A 17035-nucleotide genomic window follows, 5' to 3' on the forward strand; every position below is an offset into this window, starting at 1 on the left:
TGCTTGCTGATGTGAATTAAGCAGAGAAACCCCTCGCAGAGCCTGCACCTTCACATGTGCTCAAGAAGGGTAAGTGAAGATGTGGTTTGGGGTTGTTGAAGATGAGTCACCCAAGAGTGAGAGGATGAGGAGAAAGGGGGCAGCCTGCATTGTGCCCTCCAAACCCAGTTCCTCCTCCAAGTGAGAGGCCCCTCTTCTGTTATCCAGAGGGACCCTGGCAATGTCAGGCGGATGCATGCAATCAGAATAGATGCAGATGTAAATACCATGCATTGGGAAACCAGATCTTTAGGATCTAGGGGCTAGAATGGAAAAGATTCACATTTAGGAGCCTTGATTTAAAATGATAGGCTCTTGAAATGGAAACATCCAGTTAAAGGAAATTTGAAACAGCAGGATTTATAAGACTCAGGAGCAAGAAAAAGGAAGTGATTTAAAATGTTCATGGAGATGTTGTTCAGATTTCATTTCCCAATAGCTTTGATAGAGGTGGAGTGGGGAAGGCTTCAGAACACCCTCAAACACACACACCCACACCTCACACTCACAGTATCTCCACTAGCACACCTAACACACTTGAATTTAGAAATAATTACATTCTCTGATATGAACAATTAGCATTTGCCCAAAATATGAATAAATGCGTTTTAGAAATCTTTGCTATCATTATTGGTCAGAAACAAAATGTAAACTCTGTGTTTGTTACGTGTAGCTCACGTGTGGCTAACATCAAGTCAAGCCCCTAGCATCCCATTTCAAACTGGACTGCCTCCTCGAGTCTCCTGCAGAGAATTTTAGACGTGCCACTGCCTCTGTAGCCTTTGGTTAAAAGTTTAAATAGATTTTAGGGTCATTTGTTTATTCACTAAGATGTAAAAAGATTACCGGTCATCTCTGGGTCCCTGTAGTAGAAATAATCATAAATATTGCATTCCTATCTGTGTTCATATACATTGTCTTTTTTTTTTTTTTAAAGAAAGATTTTATTTATTCATTCATGAGAGAGGTAGAGACCCAGGCAGAGGGAGATTCAGGCTCCCTGCGGGGAGCCCGATGTAGGACTCGATCCCAGGAATCCAAGATCACACCCTGGGCCGAAGGCAGATGCTCAACAGCTGAGCCACCCAGGCGTCCCCATATACATTGTCTTAATTATAATAACCCCCCTCAAGTAACTAGAGGAATAGGGCCAGTTCTTTGAGGAAAATATTTTTTAACGGTGAGACGAGTGCCTCCACAGATGGTCATAAAATGCTCATTCCTGCAGCCCGGCTAGGTAAACCCATCACATGACTATCAGGTTTGCCAGCTTCTCTCTGCTCCATGTTCACATTCAGAAGTCTTTCTCTAAAATCTAATGACTCTGTAGAACTCACGTTAAACTAGCTGTAGTTTCCAGTCTCTGTACAGGAGACTTGGGTTTTTCTAGGCCGTCTTAGATTTTCCTCAAGGGGCTTCACTGGAAAGATCTGTCCATGCAAAACAACACAGCATGAGAGCATGATTTTCTTCTTGTATCGGGGCCTTGAATGCAGGAGGATGAGGGGATGGAAAATCCCTCTCCAATCCCCACACTGTCTTAAACCAGCACAGAAGCATCCATGCTTACACCTGGGCTGAGGGGAGAGCCCCTGCCCTTTAGCACAGCAAAGATCTGATCAGAGTTCCCCAAGTTACCCAGGCATTAAATACTCCACATGGAACCTGAATTTTAACTGCTCCATCAGCTGCAGGGGGGACAGAGAGAGAAACACTGTATTTTAAATACATCTTTTGTCCTAATCCCCTCTGAGCTGTAAAGCCTGATACAATTAAGCTCTTATATTTGCAAGTGATGAATGGCTGACTAATAGCCTCAGGGTGAAATTCAGGCCCTGGAAGGTGCTGTTCTGGCCACAACCCAACCTCTGAACTTGTGGGTTTCCCTCTGCTCCTCCTTCCTCACCTCTCACCTCTGACCTCACTTCCTTATCTGGAGGCAGAGGGAGGGGTGAAGCCTCTCGTTTACTAGTTCTTAGGATCAAAACACTATTGCTGTTTCCTCCCTGAAAATGTCACATGTCGAAAAGGACTCTGATTCGTCTCCTCCTCCCATCTAAAGGAGAAATCCAGTTGCTCTCCTTGGAAAATCTCAGAGACCTGGGCATGGAGAGAGGGTCCGCATGGCTGGCTCCCAGCCTCCTGACTGCCTACCACTTAGAATCCCCCCTTCCCTCTTTACTCCCTCTCTAATCCAGTATCCTTACAAGGCACAGCTCAAATGTCATCTCTTCCAGGAAGCCTCTCCTGGTCACCCCAGCCTACAGGGAGCTCTCTCCCCCTGTAACTCTCAGCTGCTGTCCTCTAGGATGTGCACTCATCAAACACTTATCCATCAAACACTCATCCACCATGCACTTATGGGTGTTTGGCTCTCCCTGAGGATGGATATTATTTTCCTTAGCCAGACTGCAAACTCTCTGAAGGCAGCTGCTGTAGGGAAACAGAATTCTTTATTTGTCATTATAAGTATTGTTATTAACCTTCTAACATGCATATACTTGATTAGACCTTGTTGCAGTTTCCTCTAGAGAGCCTGGCACCACGGTACAAATATCCTAAGCTTATTAGATATCAAGTTGATTGGCTGCTGACTGATGCAGGGCTCTTCTAAAGGGTAAGAGTAAATATAGCTTGGAAATACCACAATGGGTCCCTTTCTTTCCTGTAGCTTACATTGCATTGGATGGGACAGGACTGATGGTGGGAAAAGGAGAAGAGAAAAGGATGTTAACTAGTATTGAGAGATAAGTAATATTTCTATCTCAAGTCCAAAGCCAGGCAGCGGGTCACTATCAAAGGAAGGAGGCAGGCAAAAATCAAATATCTTGTCTCTGATGACATATTCACCAACCGGCTGACCTAGGGGTTTGAGCCTGGGCCTTTGCAATACCACAGGTCATACTGTGTGACATCATGCAGCGTCCTACTATGAAAACTGCAAAAACAAGACCCTTTAGTGGCAACATGACCTCATACCACAGCTCCTCGCTTCCTGCAGGCCTGGCATTAGCCTTTCATACCCTCCATAGTCACTTGCCTCCCTGCGGAAGGTGAGGAGTGGGAGGCAAAGGGAGCAGGTGGTTTTCTAGTATTGAGAGAACAATGGATGGCACATTCTCTTTCAGATCCCAAAGCTCCTTTGCCTCGATCTTACTGTCACACAAACCCAGGGGTGAGCCAGCTATGCAAAATGAAGGGGGGATGCTCAGAAGTTGCTGGCTCTTAAAAGGAACATGCTAAGGGCATCCTGGGGCAGGTCCAAGACATACCCACCATGGTGGCCCACAAAGCCATGTGACATCTTCCAGGGTTGCATCCTGAATGGTAGGTACCTGTTTTCCCCTGTGCTTCTTGGTACTTAGCACTGATCTGTTTTCTCCAGCCTCAAGTTGCTTTCAGCATCACAGGGCTCAGTACCCAATGCCTTTTTCCTATACTGATTGGGATTAGGCAGGAAAGGGGGCAGAGCAGTCAGTGGTTTGCCTGCTGTAGTAATGTGTAGACTCATCCTACCTCCCCAGAGACTGTAGAAGGAAGGATGGCAAGGAAGCTCACCCAAAGGCCCCAATCTTAACATTAGCTTGTGAAATGTGGCCTACCTATACTTCTATACTTTGGCTAAAATCAGAGAGGAACATTCCAGTGACTGAGCCCAAAGTGGGGAATGAGGGGAGTTTATTCCAGCCTGTGATGAAGAAGGATGAGCTAAGAGGCAGGCGGGTGGGCCCGGTGGGGAGGGGGAGGGGTTTCCAGTCATCAGACTTTGTATCAGAATCACCTGCCTTGCTTATAAAAAGTACAAATTTGGGAGTTCCTCCTAGACACTGAAATCTAGAGATGGAGTCTAGAAATCTCTCCATTTAGTAAACTCCCCAGGAGATTCTTAATTAGCCGGCTTTCATCCAGCAGCTACTCCAAGCTGCTCTCAATTACACAGGCCCAGCAGCAGAACCCTGGCTCTGTCACTTGTGTGCTAGGTGCCTTTGGAGGGACACCAACATCCTCTGAGTGTCAGTGGCCTTGTTTGAAAGCCAGGGACAGTGATATTAATAGAAACCATAAGATTAGGGTGAGGATGAAATGAGAAAATGTAAATCAAAATTTTAGAGAGAATACTGCATTTTGTCTAAATTAGTTACTGGTTTTGGAACAAAGCTGCATCCTCTGGTGATACACACAGCGAAGCCAAAAGGCTGGTGCAGAGAAGTCCAGGGATAGAGCTGGTGTGAGTCTCACCTAGATAGGAGAGAGCATCTCTGCACTTGAAATTTGTAAAATAAAATAAAATAAAATAAAAATTTTTAAAAAGCTTGCCTTGCGGGGGCCTTCTTTCCCTCCTGCCTCTCCTTCTGCCCCATTCTGTTCTCTGGGGAAACCACTTCAAATTTCAACCAGGCATCCTGCTCCTTTATCTTTTCATAAAATGGCTCTCCTGGGGCGCCTGGGTGGCTCAGTCAGTTAAGCATCCGAGTCTTGGTTTCAGCTCAGGTCAAGATCTCAGGGTGGTGAGACCAAGCTCTGCACTGCATGGAACTGCTTTTAAGATTTTCTCTCTCCCTCTCCTTCTGCCCCTCCCCACCCCACTTATTCTCTCTCTTTCTCTCTCTAAAATAAATAGATAAATGAAATCTTTTCTAAAAAGAAAGAAAAAAAAAAGGCTCTCCCAGCTTCTGAGAAAACTCCAGGCTCTCCAACACAGTGATCCCACCCTGCAAGGGGGCACTCTGCAAGCCCAGGGGAAGAGCAAATTTATTTCTTCTCATGCTTTAAGACGTTATTGGCTGCATATTGTTTTAATGCAGTGCATAATTACAGAAACTGCTCTGAAAATCTGTATATTTTATCTGCGCTTTATTGTACCCAGAATATTCCCCAATTCTTTTTTCTTCTACATGAACCAGCTTAAAATATATTTTGGCGTCCTTTTTGTCATCTTGAAATTGAATAGCCAATTCGTACTGTAATGAAAATACTTATGCGCCAGCCTGGTGATATACAACACTACACTCTAATTACGGCTGTGCTTTAATTAACCTGAATTGAAGAGTGTTATCATTAAACTGCTGGTAACTTTGAGTTATGGCTTTTCTTTAATTTAAAGTAGAAAACACAGATAATTAAGCCTCCAGATAATCAAATGCTTGAGGAGAGCTTCAATGTTTTGGGATGTTCCTAAATCTCATTAAACGTCCTTTCTTTATTGATTATTCCTACCTCTGCTGTATCATTGTGCTGAACGAATAATAGCACTAAGTTGAACACATTCTCACTCACATCAGAAGTTTGTTTTTTTTTTTTTTTTTGTATTCCAGAAGCTGTGCTGAACACATATTAAATTCTCTGACAACAAGGTATGTCTGAAAGATTCTCTCCTTGCAACTGTCCTAAACATGAAAATCAATCAAGGGAAATATCTATAGCAGGCACTAGTGTCCAGCTCTTGAGCTGGCTCCAAAGGGCAGTGAAATTTTCATATCACCCAGTGAGTCAGAGTTGACCAACTCACGTGTCTACAGGGCCAGGGCCAGGATATCAGTGCAAGTCTGGCCTGGTTTGAGACATCAGAGAGGGGAGGACCTACATCAAACCCTTCCTTATAAAAACTAGCGCCAGTTAGCATCCGGTAGAAATGCAAGTCCTGTGTTGCCTCATCAGATTTTCAAGAGATGCCAGAAATCTAGCTTTTATAGTGAAATATAAAATAGTGAAATCCCACTATTTTGAAATATTGGCAACTTATTTTTAAGAAATGAAATACTGCTTAGGGCAAACACATGAGTCAAATGTAGCTCATAGGTATCCCAACGGCAGCTTCTAGGGGACTGGTTCTAACCTTCCAGGTTAACACTCTTAAGATGAACTGACTTAGTTCCCAGGAGCAGAATAAGAGAAGCAGTGGGAATGCAGGCTTCTGAGGAAGCACTTACAATAGACAAACACCAGTCAAGCCAGGAAAAATCAAAAGCCAAGGTGAGGGACGTCTTCACACACTCCCCTGCTAATGCCCCCAGTGCCATAGGACCCCTCTGGGTATTGGTGGCTTTGCAGTGAGCTCAGACCACCCCTACACTGTATAGGAGGCCTCAACTGTTTGTTTGTTTGTTTTTCATAGGATTAGCTTCTATTAAAAGTCCTGAATTCTTCTGGGCTTTCTATCGTAGGCAGGCCAAACTCCAAGGTGGAGAAAAATCCCCTGGGACAGGTTCAATGTTCCAGGACCCAATGCCTCTGAATGGTTAACTCCTTTCTGCAGCAGAAAGAGAAATAGCTCTCAAATAAAGGAGCACATGGGAGTTACAATAGGGCATCCATTTTCAGAAAATAACTCCTTCCGAATCAATTACCTATTCACTTTTCCAGTCCATTTAGCGTTTAAACTTTAGCTTAGAGACAGGGTGAGAAATTTCAGTAAACAGCCAGACCATTTTGGATTGCTTAGGGTCTGGGCCCAGAGACAGAACACACCTGCTGTGTTCACTGACAAGAGTCTCCAGGTAAACACCAAGCTCCCAGGCCCGTTGTCTGCTCTCCGTTGTGCATAGAACAGAAAGCTTATAAGACAGAGGAGCCCAAGGGCCCCCAGGACATTGTCTTTAGACTTCCCCTTCCAGAAGATAGGTTTTGTTTGTAGGCATCCAGATAACTCAAGGCAACAGCTTTTCTTCCGCAGCCCAATGGGCTCCCAGATTCCCCTATTTCCTCTCGGTCTTTATCAGTGAGACTGAGGTTATCAAATCTTTTGCTGAATAAATCAGGCTTAATGTTTCAGCATTCCCAGGGAGTCTGTGTTTTCATAGAGGACAAAGGCCCTGTGTGACTTACACCCAACATCTGGGATTCTAAGTGGGAAATGTGAGGCATCATCATGATGGAAGTTTTCAGGGCCAGGACCCTTGGAACTCTTGAGGTCATACCTCCTAAATGATCACCTGTTCTACTTGCAGTGGCCATAGCAGGCTGGGGCTGCCCTTTGCTCAAACCCCTACTGCTGAGCTCACAGAAGGAGAAGCTAAGACTTCTCATTGTCATAACATGCCAGTTATCCATATCGGGGACTAAAGCTAAGGGCTTTCTCAAAGCCTGCTTCCATACACTCGGTTCCACATTTCCTCAGCAAATCATGAACGCATTTTGAATAATGGTTTCTCTGATGTCTCTACGATCTGACTTGACTGAAAAAATATTAAAATTCCTTTCATCAAGGAGATAGCAAGATTTATTTTCATCCTGGTAATATCAGAGACATGGGTTCCTACCACTCATCATAATTGTGTCTACACGGCAGGAGCATAATCCAGACATGCAGGAAAACTGTAGTTCATATTTTAGTGCAAATGATGGATCTAAGCATCAGGTTCTCAGAGCTGCAGGGAAAAGTAGGGCCAGCAGAAATCCCCAAGGTGGGGACCACATAATGACCCACCTTCCTGCTTTCTACACAAGACAGAGCACACAGGACACCCTCGGTAATTGTTGAGTACCTCAACTGTGCTGGGCAGAGGTGAGGTGTCTTTCCTAAGGGCCACAGAAAATATCCCTGAGGGCCAAAGAGCACAAGGTTAATGATCACTTACTCACAAACAGTAGGGAAGGACAGACCCACGAAGGCACTGGAGAGATATTCTGTATACATTTCATTTGAGACTCCTTCCAAGTAGTATTTCTGCCACGTGTCTTCCTCAATCTAGGAGAGAAGAACATAGGAGGTTCAATATATGACAGTAAACTATATAAAGGAAACCAGAGTTTACCAGCTGGCCAATAAATGAATGCTGTAGTTTTTGTGATGGTGACCATCTTCAGCAACCAGGAACACAAACACGCCATCTACATGAAGCTTGCATCACCCTAAGCTCATAGAATGTTAGTACATCCCCTCTAAAGCAGCACTCTTTTCTACCCTGTGTGGTTTCTAAGGGTGTGGAGGCGTGGGCACTCACTCAAAATCCTGGTGGGCACATAAATAGATAAAACAGACCTAGAGAGCAATTTTGCAATCATTAACAAAAATTTTTAAAGTACGTGTTCCTTTACACAACAGTTCTATTTTAACTATTCATAGCAAAGAAACGGATAAACAAATGGTACATTCTTCAATGGAATACAAACAATTGAAAATTATAGTGAAAATTCGTATCTGTTCATATAGAAATTATATAAAAAGGCACATTGCTAAATAGTGTTTATAGTCGACCCTACTGAAAAAAATACCCTATAATTATCTGAATGCTTGTAACGCCATAGAAAAATCCAGAAAACTGAGATGCCTGGGTGGCTCAGTGGTTGAGCGTCTGCCTTTGCTCAGGGCATGATCCTGGAGTCCCAGGATAGAGTCCCACATCGGGCTTCCTGCATGGAGCTCACTTCTCCCTCTGTCTATGTCTCTGCCTCTCTCTGTGTCTCTCATGAATAAATACATAAAATGTTTTTTTAAAAGAAAAATCTAGAAAACTTTACACCAGAACACTAGCCATTATTTTAGTATAAACAATTTTTCTCTATAGATTTTTGTGTTTTCTGAAGACTTTTACAATGAGTGTGTGTGTGTGTGTGTGTGTGTGTGTGTATAACAATATATAAATATCTACTTTGGGGAAAAAAATATATTTTTTAACCACACCTTGAGTATCCCAAAAAGGAAAGTGTAGTTTCAGAGAAGTCTTACTCCAGATTTCATTAAAATGTGTAGTCTTTTTCCTAATTAATCAAGCTCAACTGGTTTTCCCAACAACCCTCTTCACACTAAGCACTTCTGGAAGGATTTTACATTGGAATTGATCTTTAAAAATTATAAAGTGAATAACAACAAGAATGCTGAGCCCCTCTGGGAGCTCAGGGATCTCAGGATTGCCAAGGCAGGCAGGCTGTGTGGTCCTTGGGAGCCTGCAGCCTCCCACGTACACCTCTGCTGGAGGCTACAAAGGGGGGCATATGAGAAGCAGCTTTCCAGCCAACAGGAAGTGCCTTTTGACAATTTCTTGTGCTGATGTTGAATTAAAGCCCATCTTGTCTATGGCCCACTAGTCAGTTAACTAGGGGAAACACAATGCTGGAAGAGACTTGGAAACAGTGGAAAATGGACACCGACCATCTACTTGGTGACACTCTGGAATACAAAAATGGCAGGAATCATTTAGAAATAGATGGAATGCTCCCTGCTTCTATGCTATTTGTCTGCTTTGTGCAAGTCTGGATGATTAGAGTATGTGGGTTAACCTCATTAGTTTGAGCTGCTTCTAACCTACTCCCACACTTTAGACATTAGCTACACAATGCTGCTGGGTATGGGTTGTTTATCGACAAATTGGTCTTCCCCAGAGTGGGGTCTTTAAAAAAAAGTCACTCAACCATTTCTACTGCTAAACCGTATGATTTTAAAAATTAACTGCAATGTATCTAACTAAGCATAAACTTTTTTAATTTCCCTGAAGCTTAAGATTTCAACTTTCTCTTAAAATAAAAGATATTTTTGACTTTATAAGCAAAAGTCATTAATTCTAACTAATTTAAAGAAAGCCTAATCTGCATTAGTAAATAATCTGAAATGTAAAATATTTGGGGCATTAGAGTACCATAATTTGTTTTATTGGCAAATAGGATCCTATATGAGGAAGTGTCAATTCTAAATCCTCATGATAGAGCTTTATGGGAAAATTACATTTTTGAAGTGTAGGAAGTCAGCCCATTGTTTTAGCAGAGATATCCCGTTTATATACTTTGCTGTTTATGTTGTTAATTTAATTGCACTTGATTTTTAAAAAAATGAAAATATGAACCTTTATCTCATTTATTATTGTTGGTTGTATTCCTCAGTGAATATAGTTTTAATATGGTTCTTTTAGTTATGGTCAGTATTTTCCTGCCTGTGTGTCCTAATGGAACTACTCTTTGGACCAAATTTTATTGTCGGTTAATCATTAAACATTTTTACTAAGTAGAAACACATTTTTGCAAGATAACAATACTATTCATGTTTGTTTTGAACATGGTAGATATTCATTCATTCAGCAAATATTTATTGAGCATATGCAGTATCTCAGGATCGATTATAGCGGCTGATTAAATCTTACTTTAATCGGTATTTATTTTCCCATATTTTTCTCCTTGCTGGAAGAAGCACTACATATGTCTGGCTATGATATATCTGACCAGCTATATCTGACTTTTACTGATTTTTTTTCCATATTTTTTTTCCTGCAAGTTTTGTCTTTATGGCTAATCTAGAATGCCTAAGGAACTCAATGTCAAAATAACTGGAAAAATATACAGAGCTTTTCTGGAAAGTTCAATGCCTCTTCTACATCTGTATGTAGATTCTTAGGTGGCATCTACAACATTAGACATAGTAGCACCAAAGGGACGGTTGAAATACTGACTGGTTTCAATTCATTGTCGTAACCTTTTGTTTCAGTCATCAAAACCTTCTTTTAAAGATTTTATTTGTTTGAGAGAAAGAGCATGCATACAAGTGGGGGAAGCAGCAGAGAGAGAGAGAGAGACAGAAAGAAGCAAACTCCCTGCTGAGAGCAGAGCCCCACAAGGGGCTTGATCCCAGGACCCTGAGATCATGACCTGAGCCAAAGTCAGATGCTTAACTGACTGAGCCACACAGGTCCCCCAAGATTCCCACATTTTTAACGCAGTTTCCATCCGGATAAATCAACATGCTTTTGAGGTTTCTGATAAAGGTGTTACACAAACATATACACACAAACTTAAAAGGGATTAAAATGCTAAATTTTATGTTATATGTATTTTACCACAATTTAAAAAGTTAAATCCATATCTATAATTATAAGAGCAGAAGAATCAGTAGTTATAATTAATACTAAGACCTTTTAATTCCTAAGGGCAAGAATGAAAAGTTGGGACAGATTGATGACAAGAACAGGCCAATCACATCAGGAGAACCAGGGAATGAGCCCCAGACTGTGACAGGGACACAGCAGCACACCACAGGCTCAGAGAGCAGAGCTTTGATCTTTATCCAAGGCAAGGCCTCAAACTGTCACTTCTTACCACGGTTTACCTTTCTAAGTCTCAAACATGGTATCTTTAACTTTGAAAAAGCAAAAATTAAAGTGCATATTATTTTTTCCTTTGTCAGCAGTAATGACATGCATTTTTTTTTTTAAAGTAGGCTCCATACCCAGTGTGGAGTCCAACATAGGGCCTGAACTCAGGACCCTGAGATCAAGACCTGAGCTGAAATCAAGAGTTGGACATTTAACCAACTGAGCCACCCAGGTGCCCCTGAAATGCATTCTTAAGAACAACAACAAAAAAAAAGGTGTAAAATATGTGGAGTTGAAAACATTTATGCTTCACACAAGAGAAAACGGTAGTGAACAAAGAGATCTAAAAACGGTAGAGCAAGTTATTGTCACTATGATTTCTTTTTTACAGAGGATAAAACTGAGGCACAGACAGGTTAAGTTGGTGCTGTTAATCACCCATCATGTCACCTCTTGCTAGAGAGGACAAGGTAAATATATAAGGAAGGAATGGTACTAGGATTTGGGCAGGGGGAGTAGGAAGGGGCAGGGAGGATTTGCTGCACAATCAGTACCTAAGGGAGAAATAGTAGAATTGAAGCTCACTAAGGACTCATATAATGTTAAACCTTGGAGCCCATGATCTTGTGTGAAGTCAATGGGAAGTAACACTAATTTTAGTGCAAGCCTCCTCTCAGAGCATGGCGGCATCTTTTCTACGCTTCAAAATGGAACCATCCCAGCCTACAACTTCATTCCTAAAATGGTACATGCTATTCTCTACATTTGTGTTGTGTAGGTATTTTTAACTGTAAGGTAATATATACACTTCCCAGCAGAAAAATGAAGGAATGGGACCAAAATGACTTAAGGAAAGGTGCCAAAATTAATTTGCCAGCCATTCAGCAATCAGTCAAAGGCAAAGCATTTCCCGAGGCAGCAATCTCTCCTTTGGCTGTCACATCAAACTCCAGCTGTTTTAGAAGAGCAAAGATGAGCAGGTGATGTGCTATGTCTCCTGATTCATCAAATGCTCACAGAATCTTCAGTGAGAAAGGAAATTGAGCCATTGGGCTAGCTTGTCTACACTTCTTGTCTGCTTATTTATGCTCTCTCTGTTATCTAATTTTTCAACCAGTCTAGTCCAACCCCCAAGTAAATAGGTTGTACATCGATTCATGGGCAGCTGGCCCTACCATCAAAGGGTACCTTCCAACTGGAAACAAGAGCCTTGGCTCCAAAGGAAGTAACACCTTCTTGATCCTAGATTCTGCATGTGTTACTAATGGTGGGTCGGTAATGACACCTTTTATTTTTTATGCTTTCTCTGATTAGAGTGAAACTGTGTTTCTCTAATGCTAACAACCCAGTGAATGTGAAAAATCAAACATCCTGGCTGGAGTATGCTCCAACTGTGGTGATTTCTGTTCCCAGAAAAGAGTCTGAATAACTGTGGTGATTATAGTCAAATAATTTTGCTAATGTCTATTCCTACCTCTGGAGTCATGTAAATAATTTGAGAGATTATCATATGCCAATCCCTATTTAATTGAAAACAAGTACACTGTGTTAATCTAAATACTGTATATTATGCACATCAAAAGTAAGGAACTAAAAGGAAATTATAAAAACTGATGACCATTATGTTAATAGCTATAATAAGAAGGGGTAAGTCACTGGGGTGTCTAGGAGGCGTAGTTAGCTGAGCATCTGATCCTTCATTTTGGCTCAGGTTGTGATTTCATAAATCATGAGATCAAGCTCTACAATATGCTCTGCACTCAGTGGAAAATCTGCTTGAATTCTCTCTATCCCTCTCCTTTCACCCTTTCCCTTGCTCTTGTGCACACTCCTTCTCTCTCTCTCAATTAAATAAATAAATCTTAAAAACAACAACAACAACAAAAAAGAAGACAAAGAGATGAGTCGTAACATCTACACTAACATTGCCTAACATTGGTGATAGGAGACTAGTGGATTAGCAGGTATTTATTGCATTACTGTTTTTATAATCTATCCAAATTCTAAGTGAATATGTTTTCTGTAAAGGATGCACAATTTTATTTTTTATTTTTTATTTTTTTTAGGATGCACAATTTTAAACCATAAAACTGCTTGAACAAGAACTAACCAGCCACATCTGAATGAACATTTGTACATATAAATTACATAATGCATTGTCACTGTCCGTTATGATGTGACAATCTAAAACAGTACAGTGACATAAACTGACCGATGTGCCTTAGATCTCATAAAAAAAAAAAAAAACAACATATTTATTCCTACAGAAAAAGAAAAAGAAAACACCCACAGGAAGTGTCAAGTCCTTGACTACAATAATAAACATGGGATCAGCATTTATGGTCCCTACGCTGATGAGTGTGTGAGTGGTTATTAAAATGTGTGGGGTCATTTATCCACATTCCTCAAGAGCATGCTCTGTCACTGGGGAAAATCTGATTTAATGTTGCATCTAATCATTTCTTGCTGGAAAGAACAATGTTAAGGACAATTGAGTGCTAAGGAGGCTTCATCATTGGGCTTTCTGGATTCTTTCTCTCCTCATTTCCTCTATGTTCCAATCTTAACCCACTTGCATCAGTTTTTATCAATGGGCCCACGGCTCTCTTTTGCCCTCCCTTTTTCAACATTCTTCAGTATGATGACAATTCCTAAAATCAACTCGTGGAATTAAAAGACAAAACGTTTGCACCTTGCTAGCTTGGAGGTGGCACCTCACAGGTGCCAGAACAGAGAATGCCTGGTTGCACAGCTTTTGGGGGATGGCGGTGGTGGTAACAAACTGGTGATAAAGTTGAAACCACTGGAGAGAAGCAAAGGAGATGGGGAATGAATGGTGATGTGCACCTTTTCAGAATGTATTTTCTCTCTGTGCCAAATTGCACTTCAACACTGTGCTTCTTGGACGTGGAGTCAGGTAGGTTGCCCTTCAGAGAGCAGCGTTGGATTTCAGGGACTGCATAACCATTTGGCATCCCACAATTATGGCCTATTTCAGATTGCATCTTCCTGAATGTGAGAACCGGACGAAAAGGATTTCAGACTCGTCCAAAGGCTTCAGGACAATGTCAATTAAAACAAATTATTTGGGGTTTGATGGAATGCCAGATAAATGGTTGCTTCAGCACTGAATGAATAAATAAACAACTCCAAAGATTAATTTTGGGTGGACTTGAGCCAAATCTCTTAGTCCCAGACTAGTGAGCTGCAGACTATCAAAAGAGATTTCTTCCATCAGGCATTATGAGAAAAAAAAAAAATAGCCTACATGAAATACTCTGAGAGAGATTAACAGACCATACCACATGCAAAAGTGTAAGAATATATGGCATTTCCCCTACTGTGTTACCCCCCCAGCCCAGATTATTCTGAAGACACAGAGAGTGCCAGAGGGACTGAGGCTAAAGGAAAGGCTAGTGCAAAGAGTGACATGAGAACTTTTTAAAAGCATTATTATTGGGGCACCTGGGTGGCTCAGTGGTTGAGCATCTGCCTTGGACTCAGGTCCTGATCCCAGGGTCCTGGGATCGAGTCTCATATCAGGTTCCTTGCAGGGAGCCTGCTTCTCCCTCTGCCTCTCTCTGTGTCTTTCATGAATAAATAAATAAAATCTTTTTAAAGAAGAAAAGCATTCTTATTTAGAGAAGTGATTTAAGAAAGTATTGCTTATGTGGCTATAAATTGGTATTTTTTTTCAATATATAGAAGACTTCTCAACTCTCTCCATATTTTTCTCTCTAGTATAGAAAAGGTGTTTATGCTTAAGAGATGTCAGACCCTGTTACAGGCTGGCCTTTTCACTCTCTGTCCAAATAGGACTTTGGTTTTGCAATCTTGCTAAGGGTTAAGAACATCTTCATTTGTGCTTCAAATAATAAGGTTCTTAAAATATCACTAAGAGAACTCTAATCTGAGTGGAGCAAGCAGGAAGTAAATGTTCTCAAGCAGACGCCTGCTGAGCAATCCTCAGGAGGATGATTCAGCCCCCAGCATGCAGGATTATCCAGGATGGAGTTTCTCAATCCACTTGAGGTAGGAGAACGGGTTTTGCTTTTATTTCTAATATCCACTGTTTTGCAGACTCAAACTTCTGCAAAATCTAACAAAAATGAATTCTAAAAAAAAGAAAGAAAGAAAGAAAGATAAGAAAAGAAAAAAAAGAAAAAGAAAAAGAAAAAGAAAAAGAAAGAGAAAAAGAAAAAGAAAAAGAAAAAGAAAAAGAAAAAGAAAAAGGGGATCCCTGGGTGGCGCAGCCGTTTGGCGCCTGCCTTTGGCCCAGGGCAAGATCCTGGAGACCCAGGATCGAATCCCACATCGGGCTCCCGGTGCATGGAGCCTGCTTCTCCCTCTGCCTGTGTCTCTGCCTCTCTCTCTCTCTCTCTGTGTGACTATCATAAAAAAAATAATAATAATAAATAAATAAATAAAATAAATAAATAAATAAATAAATAAATAAATAAATAAAAATAAAAGATTTTTAAAAAAAGAAAAAAGAAAAAGAAAAAGAAAAGAAAAAAAAGACAAGACCTACAAAGTACAGGTCCAAAATATTTCTCATTAGATTCAACCAATATAAAAATTTTTTTTCAACCAATATAAAAATTTTTTTTCAACCAATATAAAATTAATCTATCAAACTGCTCTAAAAGTTCCTAAGAACTTACTCTCATTTTCTGTACTTCCTTCCTCACAGCAAAGTAGAAGTATTCTCAACCAAGATTTCCCATACTAAGCTCATCAGAACTAACAGGTGTTATGTCTCGAATATACAGAGTAGAGAGAGGGTCCCCATGAAAATGTAGGTTGAGAGCAGAAAATTCTATCTGAACCTCTAGTGCCTGAAACAGTACATGGTACAAAGCAGTAGCTCAATAATATTTGAATGGATGAAATAAATTTGAGATTTAACAAAGCCAAACTGGGCATATTCTTTTTTAGTACGATGGCTAGAATCTTAACATGTTCATAGGAGTTGTAAATCTCCAGGGGTGAAACACAGTATTTGGTCACACAACCCTTTATTTTAAGGAGCAGCTCATGGAGTTAGGCAATGCTAATTTTAAAACTTTCTCTCTTTCTGATTTCCTGTGATCCTTCTGTCACAAATATATATTATAGCTCCAAAATATCTATTTTTCAGTGGTCAAATCTAATTCTTTTAATAAAGGTCACATCAGATGCCCCCTCACTGATGAGGCTTTTCCTCATTTCCCCAGCTTGATGTGCTCCTCCACACCTTACTGGAAATACTAATCAAGTCCACCTCTAGGGGAGCTGGGAGGGCTGAGGTGATCAATATAGAATGATTAGAACACTACCTGGCTGGGGCACCTGGGTGGCTCAGTGGTTGAGCTGCTGCCTTCGGCTCAGGGCGTGATCCCGGGGTCCTGCAATTGAGTCCCACATTTAGCTCCGAAGGGAGTCTACTTCTCCCTTTGCTTGTGTGTCTCTCATGAATAAATAAATAAATAAAATCTTAAAAAAAAAAAAAAAACACGACCTGGCCCATAGTAAGCACACAGCTCATGTTAACCATCATTAGCTACCATAATGGTATTGGAGTCTTCTGACATCTGATGAGAGCTACAGCAAAGTGGAATTGGGAACATGAGCCCCTCCCTTACACATTCAACTCTTTATCTTCCAGAAAAAGCAACACAGGTGCCTATATAAGAAGTGCTTAATTAATATTTGTTAAACTGAACTAAGTAAGACAAAACTGGAGAAAGAGACACAAAGAAACAAGCCATTTTCCCTGGGCACCTAATCCCAAGTAAGCACTGATCACTTCACAGCCTTTAGTGTTGCATCATGAAATGAACCAAATCCTGCCTCCAAATGCTGAAAAATTCTGTATTCTCGGGTTTTAATAGGGAGAAGGAAGAACTAGATCATTTTTAAACTTCCCAGAAAACTTCTTACTAGGAGCAATATTTTCCTGGAAAATGTTGTCATCGCGGAACATCTTGGGCTACTTA

General features: G+C 40.9%; 1 protein-coding gene across 22 annotated transcripts in view; it reads right to left on the reverse strand.

Annotated features, from left to right (window-relative positions):
- KCNMA1 (potassium calcium-activated channel subfamily M alpha 1) overlaps nucleotides 1-17035 on the reverse strand; it is a 717863-nt gene that overhangs the window by 155769 nt on the left and 545059 nt on the right. For all 22 annotated transcript variants that reach the window (XM_049109051.1, XM_049109052.1, XM_049109053.1 and 19 more), the window contains one exon: nucleotides 7617-7726. In XM_049109051.1, coding sequence (XP_048965008.1) covers nucleotides 7617-7726 — 110 coding nt within the window. The remainder of the gene's footprint in view (nucleotides 1-7616; nucleotides 7727-17035) is intronic.

This window comes from Canis lupus, chromosome 4 (genome assembly GCF_003254725.2).
Source record: "Canis lupus dingo isolate Sandy chromosome 4, ASM325472v2, whole genome shotgun sequence".
Classification (NCBI taxonomy): domain Eukaryota; kingdom Metazoa; phylum Chordata; class Mammalia; order Carnivora; family Canidae; genus Canis; species Canis lupus.